This window comes from Haliotis cracherodii, unplaced genomic scaffold (assembly GCF_022045235.1).
Source record: "Haliotis cracherodii isolate W230 unplaced genomic scaffold, xgHalCrac1.p SCAF_5, whole genome shotgun sequence".
Classification (NCBI taxonomy): domain Eukaryota; kingdom Metazoa; phylum Mollusca; class Gastropoda; order Lepetellida; family Haliotidae; genus Haliotis; species Haliotis cracherodii.
The window spans coordinates 37693975-37720600 of NW_027266308.1; the positions used below are offsets into that span (position 1 = coordinate 37693975).

At 39.7% G+C, this 26626-nt stretch overlaps 2 protein-coding genes across 4 annotated transcripts in view; one reads left to right on the plus strand and one right to left on the minus strand.

Moving 5' to 3' along the window:
- Nucleotides 1-4550: 4550 nt before the first annotated feature.
- Nucleotides 4551-14611, minus strand: LOC139442201 (CCA tRNA nucleotidyltransferase 1, mitochondrial-like). Of its 2 annotated transcripts, none has more exons than XM_071222987.1 (8): nucleotides 14479-14611; nucleotides 11150-11563; nucleotides 10631-10760; nucleotides 9266-9392; nucleotides 7584-7669; nucleotides 6854-6961; nucleotides 6085-6197; nucleotides 4551-5616 (listed from the first exon to the last, which is right to left on the minus strand). In XM_071222987.1, exons 2-8 carry the CDS (start codon nucleotides 11531-11533, stop codon nucleotides 5218-5220), a joined length of 1347 nt encoding a protein of 448 aa, XP_071079088.1. In that variant the 5' UTR covers nucleotides 11534-11563; nucleotides 14479-14611; the 3' UTR covers nucleotides 4551-5217. The 2 variants fall into 2 exon arrangements, with proteins under 2 accessions (XP_071079088.1, XP_071079087.1); XM_071222986.1 differs by having other exon boundaries at nucleotides 11150-11568.
- A 3470-nt stretch (nucleotides 14612-18081) lies between these two features.
- LOC139443407 (uncharacterized) overlaps nucleotides 18082-26626 on the plus strand; it is a 167006-nt gene continuing 158461 nt past the window's right edge. For both annotated transcript variants that reach the window (XM_071224395.1, XM_071224396.1), the window contains exon 1: nucleotides 18082-18251. In XM_071224395.1, coding sequence (XP_071080496.1) covers nucleotides 18235-18251 — 17 coding nt within the window. In that variant the 5' untranslated portion in view covers nucleotides 18082-18234. The remainder of the gene's footprint in view (nucleotides 18252-26626) is intronic.

Genomic DNA, 26626 nt, shown 5'->3' on the forward strand with positions numbered 1-26626 from the left:
TAGTGGTTAAAGCCTAGTGGTTAAAGCGTTCACTCATCATGCCGAAACCAGGGTTCAATCCCGACATGGGTGCAATGTGTGAAGCCCTTTGTCCTCATGCCTGATATTGCTGGAATATTGCTAAAAGCGGCGTAACACCATACTCACTCACTCATATAGGTGGAATATTGCTGAGTGCTGTGTTAAACTACAAAGAAACAAAGAAACAAATAAACAAACTTGTACCTCATTGGTCAACAAGCAAGCATCCTCCGTCGCCATGTTCATCCTCCCTTGCACATCAGTGGCTTCTCTTCAAATAAACATTATTGAAATAATCGTCCAAATATGATTGCCCTATTACCTGAACGAAGCATGACTGCTTGTGTTCAGGTGCCTGCCCATGGTGTGGGATGGATGACATGTTGCCATAGTTACCTCTCATTTTCCTCTATCTATATGTCTTTGACTTGCATGTTGTCTTGCCCCAGTGCCAGTATTGATGTTAATCTGTCCCTGCACCAGTAGACTATAGTATACAATTCATTAGGATTGTCAAATTCTCAAATGGCCAAGATGTTAAAGGTGCTGTGATTCTCTGTATTGAGTTTCGACCCTCAGGCTTGCAGAAACCTACCATTTTTGGTTTTATTCAACCGATTATGTTTCTAGTCTTGTCACCACCAAACCTGTGCTTGTGGGTTTCACATAGACGGTAAACATCTAAAACCTGCATCACTTAGGACTCTTTCCCAAGTTAAGCTGACATGCCGTGAAATGTTCGACTGTTCAGAGCCAAGTGCCCCTGCTGCGATATGGCTGGAATAATCTCACTCACTCACTCAAGCCAAGCTACCTAGCGATATCATCACTACCAACCAATGGAGATATAAATAGCCATATTGTGCTGCTATTTTGACTCTTTGGTTGTATATTGGCCAATCAGATTCCCTTCTAATAATATATGCCTTTGATATATACCACTCAAAAAAAATTAAGAACATCCAATTCTTTCAGATTACTATAGTAAATCTGTCAGGCATGAAAGATTAACTATAGATAATATGAAAGAATCTTTTGAGTCACATATGTTGAGCATGAAAACAGGAAATTTTTAGTGTGTGCTGGTGCAAGGACAGCACCCTCTGTACCTCTTGTCCCTGTGTACATAGCTATCTTTATGTCATCTGTACATCCTCCCTTATTAACCCTTGACATGCTGACACCCTCACCTACTCACCATATACCTGGAGAAGCAATATGCTGAGACTAATAGGGTCAATATGTTGTTTATACATTGTTATATAATAGCAAACATATCCCAGTAAGTTCCCTTTAACTGTACATATATGTTTCATTTCAAGGAATTCCCCAAATGATGGATTTGGGGAGTGTCTATTTATCAAAGTTTATTATATTTTTACTAGATTTTGTAGAGTTGTCCCTGCTCTGCCACAAGATCAACATAACCGACTTGTGTATATGTCAGTTATTTTATGCCAAGGGAAAGCATATCATAATTATCAAATCATGAATAAATATATAAAATGTATTGTTCGTTGGTTGTCCCTGGAGGAGACATGGAGGACTCTGGATGTTCATTTCTTGCCTGGCTCTCATCACATGGCAGCAGAACAAAGCCAGAGACATAGCAGACAACACATGTCTGCACCATACTTACTGCTCATGGTCAGAGACCTGCATCACTTTGAGTGAGTGAGTGAGTTGGGTTTTGGCCGCTTTTAACAGTATTCCAGTTAAATCACGGCGTGTCAGCTTAATGTGAGAGGAAAGCTCAAATGATGCAGGTCTCAGACGTTTACCACTTCGATGAAACCCATGAGCAAGGGTATGGTACTGACAAACCTGGAAACATAATTGGGGCGAATCAGGATTCAAACCCACAATTCAAAGGAATTGCGGCACCTTAGACGACTGGGCCACCCGTGCCACCCATTGCCCCCTGCATTACTTTGAGCTTCCTCCCACATGAAGCTGACATGACGTAATACATCTGGAATACTGTTCAATGCAGGAAAGCAACTCGCTGCATTTCTGAATTCTGAAATGATATTCGAACCCTGGACTTCACAAATCGAGGTTGGACCCCTCATGAATGGAGGTTAACTCCGCCAACAAGCTGACAAGGTAAGGATGTGATTTGTGGGATGATTCCAGCACACCATGTGACATGGTCATAACCAGACCCTGGTAGAGGTTCTTATATCCTCAACACCACTGACATGGGCAGCGGGGGCACGGGTGGCCCAGTCGTCTAAGGCGCCGCGGTTCACTGTGCAGAGTTGCGAAACCTATGAAACCTATGAAACCTATGATTGTGGGTTCGAATCCCGGTTCACCCCGATTATGTTTCTAGGTTTGTCAGCACCATACCCGTGCTCGTGGGTTTCCCCGAAGTGGTTAACGTCCGAGACCTGCATCACTTCGGGCTTTCCTCCCACATTAAGCTGGCATGCCGCGATATAACTGGAATAATGTTAAAAGCGGCGTTAAACCCAACTCACTCACTCACACTGACATGGGCAGCAACTGCCTGAACATTTTACACCACTGTTATTGATATTACAAATAAGGAACTATTCCCTGAGTGCAACATAGAATAACGGGGACCAAGATTATGTAAGAAACTGATATAGAGAGTAAATGTTTCACATCTCAGTCTCAGCAACGTTCCTGTTATGTCACACTGACCTGTGGATAGTGTGTCTGGAGACCACATACCCACCTGATACACTTTCTAGTCAGCTTGTTACAACCTTGGAGACTTTCTAACACGAAATACTTAGCGGTGTGGTGAGGTAAAATGGGAATTAACGTCGCTTTCAAAATTATTCCACAATGTGTGTGTGTGTGGCTGCTTGTACTAGTCCGGACTCATGTCAATTTTACAGTGCTAGCCCACTGAGATACCTTTCTGCAGTTTAACATGAAAATCCCAATCAGACACAGTATACTGACTCCGAGCCGACCAGTCCTTGTTTTAGCCCCTTAATGCTGAGCACCAGGCAGGGTAACAACAAGTACCATCTTTCAAGTCTTCAGGTATGATGCAGCCGGGGATCGAACCCCAGACCTCCCACTCTCCGGTCAGACACTCTACCACTAGACCACAGATGTGGATGGCTTCATATAAAGTGGTGTTAATGTTATGTATTGAAAATAACAACATAATATTTGGTCATTCGTCTCATCAAGGTTTTATCATAACATTTTTATTAACAAAAGCTATACCTGGTAACAGGAGACTAAGTGACACAACCTAAAACAGGGGTGTAACAAATCAACTGACAATGTCAGTATTGGGTTTGAAAATGGCCTGGGGGATGTTGTTCTAAATGTCAACCAGAGATTGGCCCAACTGAGCTAGCATTGCCGGCTGGTTCTGGTCCTGTCGTAGGTGTCCCACCATCTCATCCCAGACATATTCTGTTGGGGGGGAGGTCTGGAGAAACAGCCAGCCATGGCAGCACAGCAATGAATTGTTTTACCGGAGCCCTGGCAAAGTCTATTTAGATGCATGTATAAATTGATCTGGTCATGCATGTACTGAAGTTGACTGACACTTTATCTCCACTCAAACATATAAAAAGTCAGCAGGAAGGCATATATAGTCAGAAAGAACTGTAAACATTAGTGGCTTGTAGTATAACCATGGACTTATATAGTTATTTTTTGTCATTAAACAAAATATCATGTGACTAACCACAGTCCTAGTCAGTACCAACCAAGTACAAGGCCTAGAATGTGGATATGAACTTTAAACCCATCCACCTTATTCACCAGATCTGACCCCAAGTGACTACCACCCTGTTTACAAATTTGAAAGATACTTGCAAGGCCAGAGATTGAACGAGGACCAATAATTGGTTACTGCTGTGGAGGGCTGGTTACAGAGTGAGTGAGTGAGTCAGTTGGGGTTAACACCGCTTTTAACATTATTCCAGTTATATCATGGCGTGTCAGCTTAATGTGGGAGGAAAGCCCGAAGTGATGCAGGTCTCAGACATTTACCAATTTGGTGAAACCCACGAGCACTGAAACATAATCGGGGCGAACCGGAATTCGAACCCACAATCATAGGTTTCTGGCGTGCCCAAGGGACACAACTCTGCATAGCAAATCGCGGCGCCTTAGACGACTGGGCCACCCATGCCCCCGCAGGTTGACAGAAGGTGATTTGACCAACAAAGCAAGGGCCACTGAACTCGAGAGGAGATGGAACAAGTGTATTGAACTGCAAGGGGACAATGGTGAAAATTTACTAAAGATTTTGACAATATTTTAGTACTATGTATGCAAAGGTCAAAGCTTATTGATACCCCCTTATGATTGTAGGTTAGTATGAGAATTCTTTTACCTGGGGACCAATTCTGATACCGAGGGTCTCTCTCTCGGGTATACAAAGTATGCATCTGTATCACAGCTGTAATAATACAAACATGAACCAATTGTATTAAATACAACAAGCACGAAACACTCATACCCCCCTCCAATATGACATGTTTGGTTGTGTGCCAGACAAGATATATTGTACAGTGTTCAAGATTTTCAGTCTATCTCAAAGCCGTTGCCATTAAAACTTGAAAAATTATCTTTTCAAACATCTGAAACTATGAAAAAGCACCAGTTCACCACTAGACCGATCTATGTGCCAAGTTTGGTAAAAATATCTCTCATGGCTTTTGAGGAAGGAGGGACGGCACCCATTCCTATTTTTCACTTGAAGACAAGTGAAGCAAGCTTTAAAGAAGCTTCATGTAGATTATGTTTCCATTTGAAATACAGAGATTGAATACCAGTTCTCCCTGGTAAACAAACTAGAAAATCCAGTGTGATGAGTTTATTTCCCAAAGTAAATGATTTGGGTTTAACTATTTGAAAAGTAAATGGTAACATCACAATGTTCATTATTTAGGTGGAACCCACATACATGGGTTTAGTGCTGACAAATGAAGGATTATTATCACAGCAAATGTAGGCCGAGGGACATGAGACTCGAACCAGATGACGTCATGACATGCCATGAATGACATCATACAAGACATGAAATTTATTCATCTTCAGTGAGAGTCAAGCTTTCCCATTCCACAATGTTTACAACCAATCAGATTTCACCACAGTCACACTTGTTTTACAATGGTCCATGCCTTTCTGGGATCCGAACTACGGATCTTCTGATTGGAGAAGAAGACCTCCCACATCCCAACCAAGACTTCATCAAGACTTCTGTTTCACTACTTCATCTATTTTATCAATGAGTTCCTCCTTCGACATCAGACAGTTGCTTTTCTTCCAGATTTGTCGGAGCTCATTGAGGGTTTTGGCAAACACTGGTCCCTTGGGAACGTTGTGAGCGAAAAGGTCATGACCTGTCACCGGGAACTTGGGTGGGGACCAGCTCACAAACTCATCTGCTTGTGTCCCCTCACCTTTATACACCAGGAGTTGTATAATCCTGTCCTTCACCTTGGGCTCCCGGCCAACAGTGTCTATGATCAGGTCCTGGCAGTACCTCGACACCGAGTCACCAACATCGTCGTCACGGTGTTGTATGATAAACAGACCCATCTTCAGCTCCTCGGTTGACAGCTTCATCCTCTTGTGTAACTCATACATCTGAAATAAACAGTCAAATATGTCGTTACTTGATCATTCATGATGTCCACTTTTCGTGAAAACAACATTTTGTTGCCATGGTTACAAAATAGCTTCAGAGAAACTTGGTTCGGGACAGTGGCCGACCCCCTGTCTATCTCTTTTTGTCTCATTTAATTGGCTAATACCCAATAATAATAACAATAACAACAACCATCATCATCATCATCATCATCATCATCATCAAAACATTCAGTACAATATGTCATAACTAATGAAATCCAACAACAACCATCATCATCATCATCAAAACATTCAGTACAATATGTCATAACTAATGAAATCCAACAACAACCATCATCATCATCATCATCATCATCATCATAAAAACATTCAGTACGATATGTCATAACTAATGAAAACCTACACCATAGGCTTCACACCATGATACAGAGTCTTGTTAAGGACCTCAACCCAGCTTCAACTCACCTCACTCTCCCCAGACAGCAGTGCCGACAATCTCGTCATAGGCAAGGGAGACAACCCTTCTGTCCGTGCACACACTTGGAGGAAGTGCTGCACATCAGGCTTCTCTGGTAGTCCTGGAACAACAATAGCGTGAATGAGTATACCATACCATACAAACAGAAACAGTATCAGCTACATTCCAGCTATATCATAACCTGTAAGCTGGGTCAGACAAACCAGTGATTGAAACTATGGCAAATGTTCCATGATGATACACAATCAACCAAGTCAGACCATCCGATCCATTTAGTTGCCATCTGACAAGCATCTGTTGCTTGGGACCTATTCTTACCTCGAATTACCACATCTGAATCACAACAGCTTATTCTGAGTGGGTCAAGACTAAGCCAAGCAATGCAACTCTGATAAGTATATTGAAGCTCCTATGGAGAACACCGACTATGCTTGTAGTAAGAGGCGACAAACAGGATCTCATGGTCGGGCTCACTGACTTGGTTGATGCCTGTCATCGTATCCCAATGGCGTGGATCGATGCTCATGATATCAATCACTCGATTGTCTGGTCTGGACTCAATTATTTACAGACTGACGTCATATAGCTGGAACATTGTTGAGTGCAGCATTAAACAACAAACAAACAAAATCATTTCCAGGCTTTCGCCTCTCTTAAAGTTGTTCAAAGCAAACTCACTCACTCACTCATAACACTGAAGTTAACTCGCCTACAAAGACATAACAGCAAACTCTTTGACTTAGAGAATTGACTCACCAATAAAAGCACCAACACCAAGCTCTGTCATGGTCTGGACAATAGGGCCGGCATAATTCCCAGTTAGGATTTTCTTAACCTCAACCCACAGACGCTCGCCAGATATTCCTATAAAAAGAACACAAGGAGATCACTTGCCAGCATTCCAGGCCAATGGAACGTCATAACAAATAACCTATGCTAAAAACTGTAACATTATGTTCAACTATCAAATAACAAGAGTGCCAAAATAATAAAAAACAAGTATACAGAAAATGGCAAATACCTCGGATGGAGCAGAGATACCAGGGATTTATCTAGGATTCAAACTAAGGTGTTATTTTCTTAATTTCATGTGTGAGTGTTTGAGTATGGTTTAATGCCGCTTTTAGCAATATTCCAGCAACATCACGGCAGGGGACACCAAAAATGGGTTTGACACATTGTACCCATGTCGGGTTTTTTGGCGTGACGAGCGAACGCTTTAACCACTAGGCTACTCGGCCTCCCCCTTACTTTCATGAAGTATCCTTACATAGAATTTCATGCAATAGAGTAACATTAAAACAATTCCTTTTTACTGGTCCTTTTATCAGTGAAGTACAAGTCACTTTGACCAAGCCATCATATTTTTTATAAATAGTAACATTAATCAAGACATTTGCTCAGACTTGGAGCTGAACATCGACCTCTGCGCATGTCTAGAAATCATCCTGGATACTCCCAGGAACACGAAGACAAAGCTACCCACCAGCAAGGCCACCTGCATTCTGCCTGATGGAGTCCAATGTCTGAGGCTCATGGAGATTGGGCCCCGTAGCAATACGTCCATAGAACCTGCATAGCAAACATGTATTGGTCAGTCAGCCAGTCGTCCAGCATGGCTGAACTAAGTTGTCCTGATTTAATGGTAGACAGAATTCATATCATACTGTGACATTATACAACATTATTGTGACAAAAGTACAAAATAAAATGTACAATCATGGATAACTGACAGAATGATTATTGATGCAGACAGACAGAACAGAAAGTTGACCTTTCACTTGCTTATAAAGCAGCCTGCATAAAAAGCTTTGGCAACAACAAATTATACCTGTGAATTGATAGGGCTGGCTAATACATTGATAATAATTTGATTTGTGATGAAATAAAGTTTAGATTTAATCAAACAAACTTGTTATTGTCAGTCATGTCAATTGTCAATGACAGAAAGCAAATGTCCACAAAGTAATCTTGAGTGAGTGAGTGAGTGAGTGAGTGAGTGAGTGAGTGAGTGAGTTGGGTTTAAGGCTGCTTTTAACAGCATTCCAGTTAAATCACTGCGTGACGGCTAAATGTGGGAGGAAAGCCCGACGTGATGCAGGTCTAATACGTTTACCACTTCGGTGAAACCCATGAGCATGGATATGGTGTTGGCAAACCTAGAAACATAATCGGGGCAAACCAGGATTCAAACCCACAATCATAGGTTTCGGGCGTGCCCAAGTGACGCAACGCACAGGGAATCCTGGCGCCTTAGAGTTCGGGAAAATAGTCTCAAAGGCACTGGGGACATACTGTTGCCACAAGTTGTATCAATACATGCATCAACTACAAGTCCTGATTACACAACATACCCCCATGGCCACCACCATAGTCCCCATGCCAGGGCTTTGCTATGTATGTGAAACAAGAAAACAGCATAACCACTGTCTCCCGCCATGGGATGAATAAAAATTTTGTCTGTTCATATCGTAGTGAATAACATGAAAGTTAATGTTAACTATCAAAAGTAGAGTCCAAAATATCCAAAGTAGAGATAGGCACTGGGGTTGCTTTGTCATAAGAAAACCTGATTTTCGAACTCAGTCTTGATAAGTATATTTTAGACAAGCATGCAAACTTTAATTCATGTAACTTCAGTAGTCTCTAAGAAAATTTGTCCCCAATTCACACAGTATGCACGAAGTTGAAAAGCACGCAGCAAGGGCCATAACTCTGTCAAAACATAATTTACGAAACCAATTTTCAAAATCAGTTTTAACAAGTACTTCTTAGATAAGCATGCAAACTTTTATTCATGTAACTTCAGTAATTTCTGAGAATATTTCTCTCCAGTACGCACTGGAGTCTAAAAGCAAAGAGCAAGGGCTATAACTCTGTAAAAAAAGAATTATCAGCTGATTATAGACACCAATTTTCGAAACTCATTTGAAATCGTGACCAGTAACATCAGTGTGTATAATTTCATTTCTCCAACTGAAATAGTTTATGAGAAAATTTGTCCCCATTAAGAAGTGGACGTAAGGAAAGACAGAATGACGGACGGACTGTTCCTATATCCCCACCCCACTTCATGGCAGGGGATAAATATTTACCCTCTGCCTATCTGGTGTATATCAACACAATAGTGCTAATCTCTGTCATGTCTAAGTACACAACTGTCCATACCTGAAGTAGCGGAGAATTCGAAGGTAATCTTCTTGCATCCTCTCAGCAGCAATGCCCACAAAGCGCACACGTCGCTCATCCAGATCCTTGATCCCACTGAAGTAGTCATACAGCATCCCATCAAATCCTGGACAAGCAGAACACCATTAACTCAAATTTCAGACATCAGCTGATGGTGATGGAATCATTCATGTATCCTTCTTTCATCTTCTAAATGCTGATTAACAAAATGAGACACAATCTGTTTTGCTAGTCTCAAGCCTCGCACTATATACAGTCAAGTCCCTTTAACAAGACATTGTTGGTTGCATATGATTATGTCAGATTAACGAGTAAGTCGGATAAACTAAATTAGGTAGTAGCAACGTTGGTGATCGAAAATCCGACAACTACACAACAGATAACGATTCAAACACGTAATAAAAAAAGAGGAAAAAGGCAATTTTCATATTATGTTACATTGTTAGCAGAATATTTTTTCTAATGATGCAACCTCTAAAGTTTAACACAATGTATGACTGATTCAAAATACTTTTTAAAGCATAGTCTAGAATGGAAGTCACCAAAATGAAACGAGTGAGGTAGCGAGACCTTGTATCCGAGTTTAGGAGATTGAGGTAATCTAGGCATGTGATTAATCCTGTTTTGTTTATGTAAAGCAGTAATTGTTGATTGTTAAGCAAGTTTATCTCTGCAGCCGTTGAAATATGATCACTGTGGCGGATTGACAAGACTGATTAATGAGTGATTTCGGTAATTCATTGCAAATTAGGTGTGTCGGAGTCGGAGTGCGAAACTGTCAGATTAAAGGGTCTAAATAACACTGATTTAATCGGTTCTCATCATAAGTCTCGGATAAAGCCAATTTTCCGATTAGCGAGACTTGACTGTATTAGTTTCCTGTGATTAAGTCAAAGTATCTATTCTCATGTCTGCTAGGCTTCTAGTAAGCTCAGGGGGTATGGATGGCTGGTCATGTAAGGTGCTGCAATTTGCTGTACAGAGTTGTGTCCTTTAGGCTCGCCAGAAACCTATGATCATGGGTCTAAATCCTGGTTCGCCCTGATCGTGTTTCTAGGTTTGGCAGCACCATACCCGTGCTCATAGATGTTTCCAAAGTGGTGAACATCTAAAACCTGCATCACTTCCAGCTTTCCCCAAAACATCAAGCTGACAAGCTGTGATATCACTGGAATACAGGTTCATAGTGGCATTAAACCCAACTCACTCACTAAAGTAAGCTCATATATAGTAACATTCATATTTATGTTCGTATACTCGTACAATAGGTATAGGATATTGAGGACTCATTCTTGATGAGGGCAACAAGATCAAGAATCAACTTAATTTGATGGCATGTTGTACCTAGAAACATGGCATTAATGGTGAGATCCCGCCTGTTTGCATCCAACTGCCAGTCGGTTGTGAATTCCACTTCTGCATGGCGGCCATCGGTCACCACATCAATACGAAGAGTTGTCACCTCAAAGTTTTCCTGGAAAACCAAAACATCATTGCAGTGTTTTAAAGACAGAAACATTATCACCACAGGCTTAAATCAATCTAAACCAAGGTTTACAGAATCACACAATGTATCATGGAAACCTTCAGTATAAATATGATTAATATAAGAAATCCTGTCATCTGGTCATCACGTTGGTTGCTCATTCAATTTAAAAAACACAAGAATGTGTCTGCCTTTTCCATATATTACAAAAAAGTGTTGGCTCTATAATAAACAAAGCAGACTGGCTGACTTTTTGTGACTCTTGGATTTTTAAACAAGGGAGTTTTGGGGTTTTAATTCAAAGTTGACTTGAAATCTTTCAACAATAAAATCTTTCAACAAGAGCAGCCTATCTGGTTACAATTCCTAGTGCATACTTTGTCGTTAATCCTGGCCGTGATCGTCCCATGCTTCTCTCCCTTGTTGTTGATCATGCGAACATTCTCCCTCTCAAAAAGTGCCTTCATTTCGTCTGGTGTGGCGGTGGTGGCAAAGTCTATATCATGTGGGTCATTGCCCAGGAGCAGGTCCCTCACGGCACCCCCAGCTATACGCAGCTCATACTTATACGTCTCAAAGTACTTAATGAGCTGCCTCAGCTCCGGATTGAAGAGGCCGTGAAACTGTGGAGTGTCAAGCTTCATGGTCTTTAGATTTCCTGCTCGCTTAGGACGGTGGAATGTTCTTGATTTTACATGCAAGTTTTGTTTACATGTGAGTGTTACTTGGGATATCAGGCGCCTAACCAGTTGCTGATACATTGAACACTGTTTACGCAGCCATAACTCTCCCTATCCTGGAAAAATAAATCATGGCATTACTCCAGAAGAAAGGTAGAATAGACATAATATTTCAAAGGGGAATAAGAGATAATTCAGAATATAACCATGACCACATAACCATAGGCAAACAGTAACACGACATTTCGTATCCCAGTAGTTTCGTTACCCAATAGTATCATATCCATTGGGTCATTTCATAACCTCTTAGTTTTGTATCACTTAGGTTGTTTGGTTACCAGGTTGTGTCGTATTCCTGGGTCATTCGGAATCCCTTTATTCCTTCATAAGACAATGTTTTGAATGGATTTGCCTCCATTTATTCAGTATAAGGCTTTTAGTCAAGGGCATAAATTTCCATTAGCACCTAGCTGACAATAAATGTTGACCGGGCTAGTTACAGTTTTAGTGGAATATACCAAGCGGTTCACATGAAAGTTACATTAACCAGAAGCATGAATTAGGACACTATACCTATAGACAAGTAAATTTGGAAGTGTTAAAGGGGCACTGATCTAACGCAATTCCCCGGACTGGTTGTTGCCTTTGTTATTGTTTTTTCTCCCGTGAGTACCCGGATGATACGCAACGCAACTGAGCGTGACCAGAGACTGGGCTACCGTCTGCAAGGACAGCTAAATAAACTTGGAGGCTGCAGGCAATATTTGTTTTACGCATTTTTGCATAAACACTGATTGGTTAACTGTGATCTATAAAGATTTCGACAAAGGGCGCATGTTAATTAATTTCTTCAGCCTAAACAAACAGACAGAAAGAACGGTGGAGCTCATCGGAAGCGTCATTTGGAAATACCCCAGATGGTTATAGTTTAATACAAAAAAAGTATCCATGCAGTGAAAGCAATTTCGGATTTCGGATTGCGTCTATCATACGATTAATACTCCCTTGTTGGCATCCACGTGTTCTCGTATAACCCTACACTTGTGTATTTGTCGTCATTCACTTGATTCTCAGTTAATGAATTTATTACAGGTACAATTAGTGGTAGCACCACATAGATTACCTGACAAAGGTTCCCATTTGACATTTATTGTGTCTGGGGGTAATTATTCAATCTAAATCCAGGTTTGAAGTGAGGTGAAATGTGTGTTATGTAATATGCACGTGGCAGCCCAGCAAGAGATGAATGATCAGTTGATTTACTTTTTTTTGTAAATCAACGGATCGTTCTTAGTCATCAAAGGATTAACAGAAAATATGTTGATTGATTAATCACTGTTATCTTGCACAGTGGATACGTCAAAAGTGAGAGTTTACATGTATAGGCTTACTGAAACAAAGGGAATGCACTCATATCATGGCGTGAAGTGCCGATGTAAAAACAACATACTTTGTTCAAAGGGTTAACTGATAATACGTTGATTGGTTGATCATTGTTATCAATCACTCAATGGATTTTTTAGGAACCGTGGACGTTATCAAAATAGTTGGCACGTGGGCTTTCTCAGCCGACCCTTGAAACTTGACACCTATGTGAAACACCTGAAACAATCCAAGTGATCAGTTGAGAAACGAACACGGGTTATAATATCCCGAAACGATACATACCTTTTTAAATATTTGATTGTTACAGAGACACGTTGTTTTCACCGGTCTTTTCCTTTGTAAGCGTGTATATATCACCGTCAATTTGTGAAATGTGATTCACTCAGGCAATTTATAAAATGTGTAAATATGTCAGTCATTTTGACTAAATAATCTGTCAAGATTGATTAAGACGATCACAAAAGATTATTATGTAGGATTAGAAGTCAAACAACATAGAAATGTACTTTTCAACGTAACATTTTCAGTCTCTTGGTGATGACATTAAACATCAAAATGTTTGGAATTCGTTATCATAATAATACAGAGGGAAATGTTTTTCAGTCACTTTGTAAACTAACTGAATATTTAGACGTTTAAAAATTTGTTACACATTTTGAAAGAAAAAAATATACACACTATATAAAAAGCAATGCTCAGGTGAAATATCTACTTTGAGTTGCAAGTCGAAATAGTGTAAACGAATATCGCAAAATTACCAAGCAAGTGACTTATCAAAACTCGGTCACCATTACCGATGCTACCCACAAAGATACCTACATTTCCTTATTATCTCGAAAACTGTATTTCATTTTGTTGATCAATGTGACCATGCGCCCCTATTACTACCAATAAAAGTGACTAATGCGCTTACGAATGGCACAGCAGAGGTCGCGAACTAGTCTAGATTTCTGCTATACATCCGGGTACTCACTGGGAAAAAACAATAACAAAGGCAACAACCAGTCCCGGGGAATTGCGTTAGATCAGTGCCCCTTTAACATAGAACTTGACCCAAGAGAATTATGCTTCAGTACAATCGGCTGCACAAAGAACGTATTGGATGCTGTTTGTAAACTTCCTTGGTGTAATGTCATGTGACTTATCATATTGTGAATCAATTGTCACCTTGTCTGTAATGGACAGGCCCGAAATCCTATGATGGTAACAAGATGGCGTTGATCGACTCATCTCCCTCGGGGAGGCATTATCACTATAAGGTTAACAAGACATGGTTATTTGACCATCCAAGTGCTAACAGAAATAAATGTTCTCCAAGATAAGACCAAATATTAGTGTATTGGGATTGTTATAAAACACGTAATCAGACATATTTCTAAGCATGCTAAGAGGCTCGCAAACCCATAACACGAGGATACTGTAGGCTCCAAGAAATCCAGTTAACGAAACGACCTGAGAGTGAGAACAACGAAGCCATAATACAACCACAACTGAACCTTCTAAAAAACCCTCATACGAACTGTGCAATTTAATATACCTGTCATGTACATAGCAATAGTCATATAGCATTATCATTGCTAGGTCATCAGGGTTGATGTATGTTTGGGCTCATCAGGTAAATTGAAGGACGAGGTACTTACGGACTGTATATATGAATATCATCAGATGCTTTCTCGACCTAACCATCGGAGATGTTCTTAGCTTTTGACAAGATGCATGATGAAAGGTTTAGCAAATTCTAATTGCACAAGCACTTCCTTGGTCGCGTTTTCATGGGCGCGGCCATTGTAATGGAAGGGAGGTAACTCCAGAATAACGCTCATGTCATACCCACTAAATAAAAGCTACACGACCCTTTTCCACATTCATTATTAATCTCTGCTGAAAACAGAGTCGATTGTACGATTCCGACTTTATCATGAGCATATGTTTATAAATCACTATCAAAAAGTAATGATACCAGGTGTTCGCGAAAAGGTGAGCGTATCCTGCCCCACCGGTGGCGCCCGTCACAAACACATGTAAAGGCAAATCAATTATTCACCTGAAACAAAACACGGGAACATACGGTACACGTCAAAATGGGCAATTGCATCGGACATCATTTTTTTCACTGACGCGTCAAATTTCAAAATGTCCTCGACGTGTCTACCATAGACCTTTTTGAAAGCTTTACTGACCATGCCGAGGCCTTGAATGTTGTAACCTTGATCAAACAACTTATGAGCAAGAGTCGTATGACGCTCTTTGAAATCTTGGTGGAAAGAACATGCTCGATTGTATCTCAAAAGTTGTGAAATGTAAACACCATAGGCTGGAGCTGTAGGAATATTGCTCGACACGAAGGGACAGTTGACTATCGGAAAGTGAAGTCATTCCCCATGTCATACAGTCTTGTGTAGAGTGTTTTGTCATTCTGAATCTCTATGCATAGATCTAGATATGAAAGAGATGAAGTGATCTAACTGGTCTCCTTTATTTCTACTTCAGGTGGGTAAATCAGTGGAAGGGAATTGGCTATTGAACGATATCAGATTATCGATTTATCTGAAGCTTAAGTTAAACGCCTTGGCCAAATTGCCCTGGTTTGACTTTGCCAATCCGAGAAGATATTCCGATTCATGTGCATAACGAGAAACAGATCTGCAAGAAGGGGAGAACAATTGGTGCCCATGGGGATGCCTTCTTCTTGCCCGAATGTCTTAACCCCCCCCCCCCCCCCCCCCCCCCCCCTTTAATATAGATGTTATTAATTAGGAAGTCCAGCATTTCACAAGTTTTCTCAGTAAACTTCAGATGGCATTTGTTTAGATTTTGGACAAATTGTTCTGAACCTCTTAATATAGACCTAACTGTGGTCACCACGTTTTGAAAACAACCAACCAACCAACCAACACACACACACACACGCACGCACGCACGCACGCACGCACACACACACACACACACAACACACGAGGTAGATTTGCAAAATACAAACGCAGACCGGGTATCGGATATTGAAGGTATATCAGAAGAGTCATAGTTCGCGTATCGTGCAACAGGCATGGCAAATAATGTTTCTTGATGTTTCTTAAATACGTAGATAAACACAATAATAGTTTCATACACCACTGGGGAAATCAATCTTTGACCCATTGCCTTACCAATGCTCACACAGAACACAATCTTCATACTGTAATCTGCTTTTTTAAGGGGAGTAGGCAAAGAAGAGAGTTCAGAGTTGCGTCCATCCGTGACAGACACGGATTCGTCATAAGTCGCGTTTTTAGGTTTTAAAGATTAACTTTCAACAGGTTTTAATTATTATGGTATTTTAAATTATTTATTCATATTGACATCGATGGTAAATGAGCTGTTTTATAACAGTTTATTTATTTCTGGTCAGTTTAGTAAACAAAACATTGCTTTTCATTTTGTTGATGTTGCACATTTTAATTTTGTGAGTCGATGGATTCGATGGATTCGTAAACTGTAATGGGCGCAGTTAATCGTATGTAGATGGTCTTTTGAGTGAGTGAGTGAGTGAGTGAGTGAGTATGGTTTTACGCCGCTTTTAGCAATATTCCAGCAATATCACGGCGGGGGACACCAGAAATGGGCTTCACACATTGTACCCATGTCGGGAATCGAACCAGGGTCTTCGGCGTGACGAGCAAACGCTTTAACCACTAGGCTACCCGACCGCCCCTGGTCTTTTGAAGTGCGGATTAGAAAAATAGACATCCACCTGCTAAACTGTCTGTGTTTCTAATATATTATATATTGAAACCACACACGTCTATCTCCTTAGGTGAAGGTATGGAAGACATAATCTATTAAAGTTATTCATTTAGTTTTGAAAGCACTGGAGGCTATATGCACTATAGGAAATAAGATAAGATATATCTAAACATAAAGGGGGCACGGGTGGCCTAGTCGTCTAAGGCGCCGTGATTCGCTGTGCAGAGTTGCGTCCCTTGGACACGCCAGAAACCTATGATTGTGGGTTCGATTGTGTCTAGGTTTGTCAGCACCGTTGCCGTGCTCGTGGGTTTCACCGAAGTGGTAAACGTCTGAGACCTGCATCACTTCGGGCTTTCCTCCCACATTAAGCTGACACGCCGCGATATATCTGGAATACTGTTAAAAGCGGTGTTAAACCCAACTAACTCACTCACTCTAAACATAATAGAGCAATTAACTGTGCACTTTCAACCACAAGTGATACATTTAAACGTGACGACATATTTCTCAGAGAAAATCGAGCCCACTTTTAACAATACAAGTACTACCCTCTTCCTCGTTACGAAACACATTTCAGGTAAAATAAATATTTTACACGCTTGTTTTTCTGTGTTCAGTGTCCATCAACGTATATGCGTATATCACCACATCATACATTACTGGACCCGTGAAGATCCGGGTTAGAATTTTGTCTGCAGCAACCCATGCTTGCCGTAAAAGGCGACTATGCTTGTCGTATAAGAGGCGACTAACGGGATCGGGTGGTCAGGCTCGCTGACTTGGTTGATGCATATGTCAGCGTATCCCAATCGCGTGGCTCGATGCTCATGATGTCAGTTACTGGATTGTCTGATCCAGACTCGATTATTTACAGACCACTGTCACATGGCTGGAATATTGCTGAGTGCGGCGTTAAACAACAAACAAAAAAACCCAAACAAATCAAATCATACATCACTGTCAGTCCTCAGAGACAAACAGCCTTCCTCATTGCAAAATGTTTAACATTAAACATCCTTTTATCTCAATCAAACAGAGCCAGTGTATCTTTTATAATAAGTGATTTTACAATTATAACGAGTATGCACCTTAAAGTGAGTATGCATTATATTGAATTTGCAGCTTAACTGTTTAATTCCCATGGAATTTGTCTAATTTGTTTGTACAACCAGGCAGCTATATAAAAACGTGACGCGCCGTAGATTCACTGTTATAAGGCGGGACAGCCTTTTGTGTAATTAATTCTCATCTGCACGTGACTGAACACACACTCACTCTTCTGCCAATGCCAAGTTGTGAACGTGTCGTCATAAACAGTTAGTCAACGTACATTTTGACCCCTCCGCCTGTTCAATAGATGTGTATACAAATGTGTTTGCTGTTCAGTGTGGAACTCTGCTTCGTCATGCTGACCTATGGTACATATATACGAAGCATCAGTCGAAGGGACATAACTCCTGTCTAGATATGTACTGTTAGCATACTTCGAGTTGCGTCATTTCTTGTGTGCTAGCGGTAATAGGAGGTCATCGGAGATATTTAGTCCGATACAGTTGGTATCACCTAGTTTCACATCGGCTGTCCAGGGCTCGCTCTTCGACAGCTGATTCTTAGAAGTGACGGCGTTGTCACCGTCGTTGTTATCGTCACCATCTTCGTACATCGTGAATATGTCACTCGATGCACGGTAAGAGAACTTACCTGTATAGGTAGCTGTTTAGTCAAGTTATTCATTCAGGTGAACGCTCCTATGCATATGTTTACCATGGCGAGTGGGTATCAGACTACATAACACCATCACTGTTTGGCAATAGAGAATATATTTATCAGTCTTTAAAGGCAAGTTATATTTTTCTATACAGAAACCTACACGTGTTCATTTATTTGTAATATGAACTTGGAAATTATCATTCAATGCATTTTAACAATTGATACATCGTTCCTCAAGTATTTTGGATGTTGACCATTTGAAGTCAGGTTGACCCACTATCTTGTCAGTCTACCCCTGACCTCCATATGCGCTACGCATATCACTTAATTTGTCTTGGCATCCATTAAAGAATGCCATCATGTCAGTGTACACAGCTGTACAAGTATATTAGACTGGGATCCTCACATAGAATGTAGGACAATACATGCACATTACTTAAGAACTAAATATTTTAATGATTTGTCACACTTTACCAAGAATAAAAAATAGATAAATATGTTTCAACATTGAAATATTAGCATCTGTGTACAAGATAAATATTTTGGCAACCATCGTATTGCACTGAGGCAACCGGAACACCACATCACAAGGCTAGGCATGTTCCCTCACAGGGTCAAGTGCCACCATTCACAGGAGTGGTTGTGATTATGTAATAGAGTAAGACTGTAATGCACAACGGTTGAATTGTAGTGAATTAGAATATATGTGTTATACATAATACATAGGCAGATCACTTTGAAACCAAATGTGCTATGTTGTAGGCAGTCATATTATTGGAGAGAGGATTTTGATATTTTGGACCCCTTCCTTTTAAAGATGCTGGTTATGCCTATTTGGCCTCATACTATATAGTAGACCAGCTGACAACGTGAGGGAATTTGAGCATTTCTAATAGTAGAATATATTTTTATTATTTTACCATTGTTTACAGGATAAGATGTTTAGATGTGCCCCTTGGAATTTAAATGTGTCAACAAGAAAATAATTTTGATCAATATTTGATCTTTGTGAACAGTGGTGAATGTCACCATAAACTAGATGTTAAGCAGTTGTAAGTTAGGATAAGATGTTTAGATGTGCCCCTTGGAATTTAAATGTGTCAACAAGAAAATAATTTTGATCAATATTTGATCTTTGTGAACAGTGGTGAATGTCACCATAAACTAGATGTTAAGCAGTTGTAAGTTAGGATAAGATGTTTAGATGTGCCCCTTGGAATTTAAATGTGTCAACAAGAAAATAATTTTGATCAATATTTGATCTTTGTGAACAGTGGTGAATGTCACCATAAACTAGATGTTAAGCAGTTGTAAGTTGTTCCCCGCTGCACAGGTGGCTAAGTCGTCTAAAGCACCACAATTCGCTGTGCAGAGTTGCATCTTTGGACACACCTGAAACCTATGATTGTGGGTTCGAATCCTGGTTAGCCTTGATCATGTTTCTAGGTTTTTGAGCACCATACCCATGGATTTGACTAAGGTGGTAACGTCTGAGACCTGCATCACTTCAGGCTCTCCTCCCACATTAAGCTGACACACTGTGATATAACTGGAATACTGTTAAAATCGGCGTTAAACCCGGCTCACTCCCATTCACTGTAAGTTGTTAATATTACTGCAGGTGTTTGTCAAGTCAATATCACAGGCTTAATTGAGTTGACATCTCAAGATTTCTACATTGGACCTTCAGGCTTATTAAACATTTTCATCCATGCCATTACAAGTTTGATATGTGCCATTTAGGGCTGGGACGGGTAACTCGGGTACCCAGGTTGGGTGGGTACAGTGTAGGACCCGGGTACCCACAGGACTACCAGGACCCATGGTTAGTCACGTGATATACTGTTTAATTACAAAGATTATCAGAACTCTATGGTTACACTACAAGGCACTAATGTTTGCATTTCTTTTTGACTCTGCACCCATTCCTTCTGACTTTACATATGGTTGAATATAACTTATTCTGACTTCAGTGTATGCATGACCATATTGTTTAATACATGTATCTGAATATGTTTTCCCATGGCTATGGTAAAAAAATTCCTAATCGGACATTTTGTACCCATCTCTTGAAACCTACAGTGGGTACCCAGGTAGGGTCGGGTAGTACGGGGATGGGTACCCGGGTAGTAAATTTGGACCTGTCCAAGCCCTTGTGCCATTCCCTTTAATACAACAAATTTTGAACCATGTTTTACTATATGCTGTGTATTGCAATGTTTCACTAAGTTGCAGTGTATTACAAATGTTCATATTGCGTGTTTTACAATGTTGTAGTGTATGAATTAAAGAAGAATTATTATAATATTTCATAAGATTATAGATTACAATGTTGCCATATAGTTAGGGTCCGGTCTTTAAATCTATTTGTAGCACGTGTTGCGAGCGGTACCTTTGATCTTACCCGTGCTGTATCATGGTAGTAAGAGCACGGTTTGTTAAAGATCATTACCATTGGCTGGTGCCAAGATCAGCAAGCCCCACCTACTAGCTTCAGAAATTTTAAACTTACAATGTTTCATTAGTGTTGTACACAGTGTTCAAGAGTAATAACGTAAATAAACAACAAAAAACAATAGAAATGTTTCTAACTTAATTAAAAGATTACAATGTAACTGTCAAACATAAAAACAACTGGACACAGAACGCATTTGCTAAATTCGGAAAATTAATAGTTGGCATTTCTAATGTGCCTTTGAAAATTCCAAAGTTTACACTTGATTTAACAATTAGATTAAAAGTTAAACATTAACGTTAAAAGTTTATGTCATATTATACGTCACTAAATTTTACACAAACTCGCGCAATTTTGGAATGACCGTCGCAACCCGTGCTACAAGTCACTTACAACACCCCACCTACTCGTTGTTTGGGCAGTAAGAGCACGGTTTTTGCTTGGCATTTGATTGACAGACAAAAGAATCACCTTGGGGCTCCGCCCCTCGGTCCTTTTGTCTGTAGGTAGCTGTTTAGTCAAGTTATTCATTCAGGTGAATGCTTCTATGCATATGTTTACCATGGCGAGTGGGTATCAGACTACATAACACCATCACTGTTTGGCAATAGAGAATATATTTATCAGTCTTTAAAGGCAAGTTATATTTTTCTATACAGAAACCTACACGTGTTCATTTATTTGTAATATGAACTTGGAAATTATCATTCAATGCATTTTAACAATCGATACATCGTTCCTCAAGTATTTTGGATGTTGACCATTTTAAGTCAGGTTGACCCACTATCTTGTCAGTCTACCCCTGACCTCCATATGCGCTACGCATATCACTTAATTTGTCTTGGCATCCATTAAAGAATGCCATCATGTCAGTGTATACAGCTGTACAAGTATATTAGACTGGGATCCTCACATAGAATGTAGGACAATACATGCACATTACTTAAGAACTAAATATTTTAATGATTTGTCACACTTTACCAAGAATAAAAAATAGATAAATATGTTTCAACATTGAAATATTAGCATTCGTGTACAAGATAAATATTTTGGCATCTATCGTATTGCACTGAGGCAACCGGAACACCACATCACAAGGCTAGGCATGTTCCCTCTCAGGGTCAAGTGCCACCATTCACAGGAGTGGTTGTGATTATGTAATAGAGTAAGACTGTAATGCACAACGGTTGAATTGTAGTGAATTAGAATATATGTGTTATACATAATACATAGGCAGATCACTTTGAAACCAAATGTGCTATGTTGTAGGCAGTCATATTATTGGAGAGAGGATTTTGATATTTTGGACCCCTTCCTTTTAAAGATGCTGGTTATGCCTATTTGGCCTCATACTATATAGTAGACCAGCTGACAACGTGAGGGAATTTGAGCATTTCTAATAGTAGAATATATTTTTATTATTTTACCATTGTTTACAGGATAAGATGTTTAGATGTGCCCCTTGGAATTTAAATGTGTCAACAAGAAAATAATTTTGATCAACATTTGATCTTTGTGAATGTCACCATAAACTACATGTTAAGCAGTTGTAAGTTGTTCCCCGCTGCACAGGTGGCTAAGTCGTCTAAAGCACCACAATTCGCTGTGCAGAGTTGCATCTTTGGACACACCTGAAACATATGATTGTGGGTTTGAATCCTGGTTAGCCTTGATCATGTTTCTAGGTTTTTGAGCACCATACCCATGGATTTGACTAAGGTGGTAACGTCTGAGACCTGCATCACTTCAGGCTCTCCTCCCACATTAAGCTGACACGCTGTGATATAACTGGAATACTGTTAAAATCGGCGTTAAACCCGACTCACTCCCATTCACTGTAAGTTGTTAATATTACTGCAGGTGTTTGTCAAGTCAATATCACAGGCTTAATTGAGTTGACATCTCAAGATTTCTACATTGGACCTTCAGGCTTATTAAACATTTTCATCCATGCCATTACAAGTTTGATATGTGCCATTTAGGGCTGGGACGGGTAACTCGGGTACCCAGGTTGGGTGGGTACAGTGTAGGACCCGGGTACCCACAGGACTACCAGGACCCATGGTTAGTCACGTGATATACTGTTTAATTACAATGATTATCAGAACTCTATGGTTACACTACAAGGCACTAATGTTTGCATTTCTTTTTGACTCTGCACCCATTCCTTCTGACTTTATATATGGTTGAATATAACTTATTCTGACTTCAGTGTATGCATGACCATATTTTTTAATACATGTATCTGAATACATTTTCCCAGGGCTTTGGTAAAAAAATTCCTAATCGGACATTTTGTACCCATCTCTTGAAACCTACAGTGGGTACCTGGGTAGGGTCGGGTAATACAGGGATGGGTACCCAGGTAGTAAATTTGGACCTCTCCAAGCCCTTGTGCCATTCACTTTAATACAACAAATTTTGAACCATGTTTTACTAATGCTGTGTATTGCAATGTTTCACTAAGTTGCAGTGTATTACAAATGTTCATATTGCGTGTTTTACAATGTTGTAGTGTATGAATTAAAGAAGAATTATTATAATATTTCATAAGATTATAGATTACAATGTTGCCATATAGTTAGGGTCCGGTCTTTAAATCTATTTGTAGCACGTGTTGCGAGCGGTACCTTTGATCTTACCCGTGCTGTATCATGGTAGTAAGAGCACGGTTTGTTAAAGATCATTACCATTGGCTGGTGCCAAGATCAGCAAGCCCCACCTACTAGCTTCAGAAATTTTAAACTTACAATGTTTCATTAGTGTTGTACACAGTGTTCAAGAGTAATAACGTAAATAAACAACAAAAAACAATAGAAATGTTTCTAACTTAATTAAAAGATTACAATGTAACTGTCAAACATAAAAACAACTGGACACAGAACGCATTTGCTAAATTCGGAAAATTAATAGTTGGCATTTCTAATGTGCCTTTGAAAATTCCAAAGTTTACACTTGATTTAACAATTAGATTAAAAGTTAAACATTAACGTTAAAAGTTTATGTCATATTATACGTCACTAAATTTTACACAAACTCGCGCAATTTTGGAATGACCGTCGCAACCCGTGCTACAAGTCACTTACAACACCCCACCTACTCGTTGTTTGGGCAGTAAGAGCACGGTTTTTGCTTGGCATTTGATTGACAGACAAAAGAATCACCTCGGGGCTCCGCCCCTCGGTCCTTTTGTCTGTCAATCAAATGCCAAGCCAAACCGTGCTCTTACTGCCCAAACAACTCGTCTTGGTGTGTTGTAACTATAACTTGTTCCTGGATTTTGTACTTATGATTTATTTCCATTTTGCCATGAAATTGAAAAATACTGGATTCTGAATGGTCAATCAGAGGTTTCAAATCACAATAACCACCTCTGACTGAAACAGCTGCTTTGACTGCCACATCAGTGTGGAAGCTTGTATGGAATGAGAATAACTTCTTCCTCAGTAATTTTTTTGATGGCCATTTTGAGATAATGAAATGTACTATCATAGGTTACACATGCACTGTTGGGTTATGACAATATTCAAAGTATACAAGTGTGGCAAAACATTCTAGGCAGAAACACAACAGTAGGGGTGACCATTGGTCTGGAAATCACTATGGCACTAACTATTGATATTGAAAGAAACTATTGCGATAACTCTTGATATTGCAGGCAACTATTGCGATAAATATCGATAGTTTTCAGTGTATCATTTTAGATGGATTTTAGGGTTGAATTAAACCTTGGAACTGAAGTTTCATTTGAATGTGATAACCATAACAACAAATAAAAAGTAAAGTTTGAGATGTGACTGTTTTTTCTTTACCCGAATAATTTAAGAAAAAGAAACTTCTACATTACCATGTGTAAATTACTACCATTCACGATCAAAAGAAAAACAAATCTGAACAAGCATTGCATGTATTTTATTGATATGGTAAATACAATCTAAACTATCAATATTCCTAACTGAAATTGATACTATTGATTGGAAACTGATTTCAATTTATCGTGACACCCCTTGACAACAGATATCTTAAAATAATTTTATACACTGCACTTTTGGTTCCAAATTCAATTTAGCATGGTTATTTTACTGGTTAACCTAGGCGTACATTGAAAAAACAAACTGTTTGTTACCTTTACACACAGCATGAAAACATGTCCAAAACACAACAGAAACTCTGAAATGGTATATATGTTCCATTCGGCTTTTTAATACTTGGCATCTCCTGATTTCTTGGGAGCGCGGTGGCCTAGTCGTCTAAGACAACGTGATTCGCTGTGCAGAGTTTGGTCCCTTGGGCACGCCAGAAACCTATGATTGGGGGTTCGAATCCCGGTTCACCCTGATTATGTTTCTAGGTTTGTCAGCACCATACCTGTGCTGGTGGGTTTCACTGAAGTGGTAAATGTCTGAGACCTGCATCACTTGGGGCTTTCCTCCCACATTAAGCTGACACGCTGTGATATAATTGGAATACTGTTAAAAGCGGCGTTAAACCCAACTCACTCACTCACTACTGATTTCTTGCACAGAGTAATGAATCCCTCCTTCAGGAATGTTCTTGTAGAGTCTGATGCTGAGTTAATACCAGCTTACACAAGCTCCACAACAATCTGCCTCAAATCTGGCCACAAATTAGGCATTGTTCAGGGCTCCATTTGAATTTTACTTGAGATTTTGTAGATGTTTATTTTTTAATAAGACCTTTATTTGTGTGACTGAATGTTAGTCTAGCTCCACTGTGTAATGTGGAAACTATTGGCGGCGCCAGGAGTCCTTGAAGCGTGCTGCAGTAGTTATCTAGGGATCCCCTTTATCATAATATTTTTACATTTGAGTTATGGCACCAGATCTCCAGATAGCCATGTGTTTGTGTAAAATACGGACAGTAAATCACCATAGTCCAATTGATTTTGAGTAACTTGCGTACAAATACGCATGAAAAACAACAACAATAGTAGCACACCACTCTCGGTAATTACTTTACAGTTTGCAAAAATGTATGTCTTTACAGATTTTTATTTACTGATGGAATGCAGGCATTGCGTATACATGAGCTGTGCTGCAGTGAATAATGTAAAAAGTACTTCTTGCTTCTTGTTACTAATATATATGCAGTGTTCGAAACTAACGTCAGCCGTTGGCTCGAGGCCAACAGATTTGTTCTCAGGCTGATAGTTTTTGATTTCAGCCGGTCCTTATATACCGCCTTCAGTTTATTTAAGTACCGTATTCGACGTAATAAGCACTCCGCTCTAATAAGCGCCCAAGGCGATATTTGCTGATATATTGGCTAGCGAACAATCCCAATTAGCACCCCTTATGATTGACTAATGTACACAAGACTTATTTATTCGCGTATAATACACACTCGTGTGTTATATGCACCCTTAATTATGGACAAATTAAATGTGTACTTAAACATTTAAGGCTGTCACTATAAACCACGAAATTTATCTTTCAACTGTGTTTTTTTCACCAACATAATATTCAAATAAGAGCCCCCTATTTCTAATTTTGATAGCGCCTTGGGCGCTTATTACATCGAATATGGTAATTATTTATTAAGCATTAATTAAGTAATGTGATAAACATAACTTTCATATTTATTATCAGTAGGATTAGACCTTTCAAATGGTGTATAACATGTAGTTGCAAAGATGTTTAACATGTTGATAAAATCCTGATGAATATTGGCTTCATTTATCGCCACTGTCCCTGGGAACTCGGTGTGATAGCAGTAAACGCTTCTGGTTGACTGGTTTTGCTTTGTAATTAATATTGCAAGCATATCTCGCTGCTTCAACTAAAATGTTTGTGCCTTCAGTTTTTCCACTGGGCCAACAGTTTTTTAAATGTGCTGGCCCTTAAGGCTCTCAGTTTACTCTGCTGAGTTTCAGACAC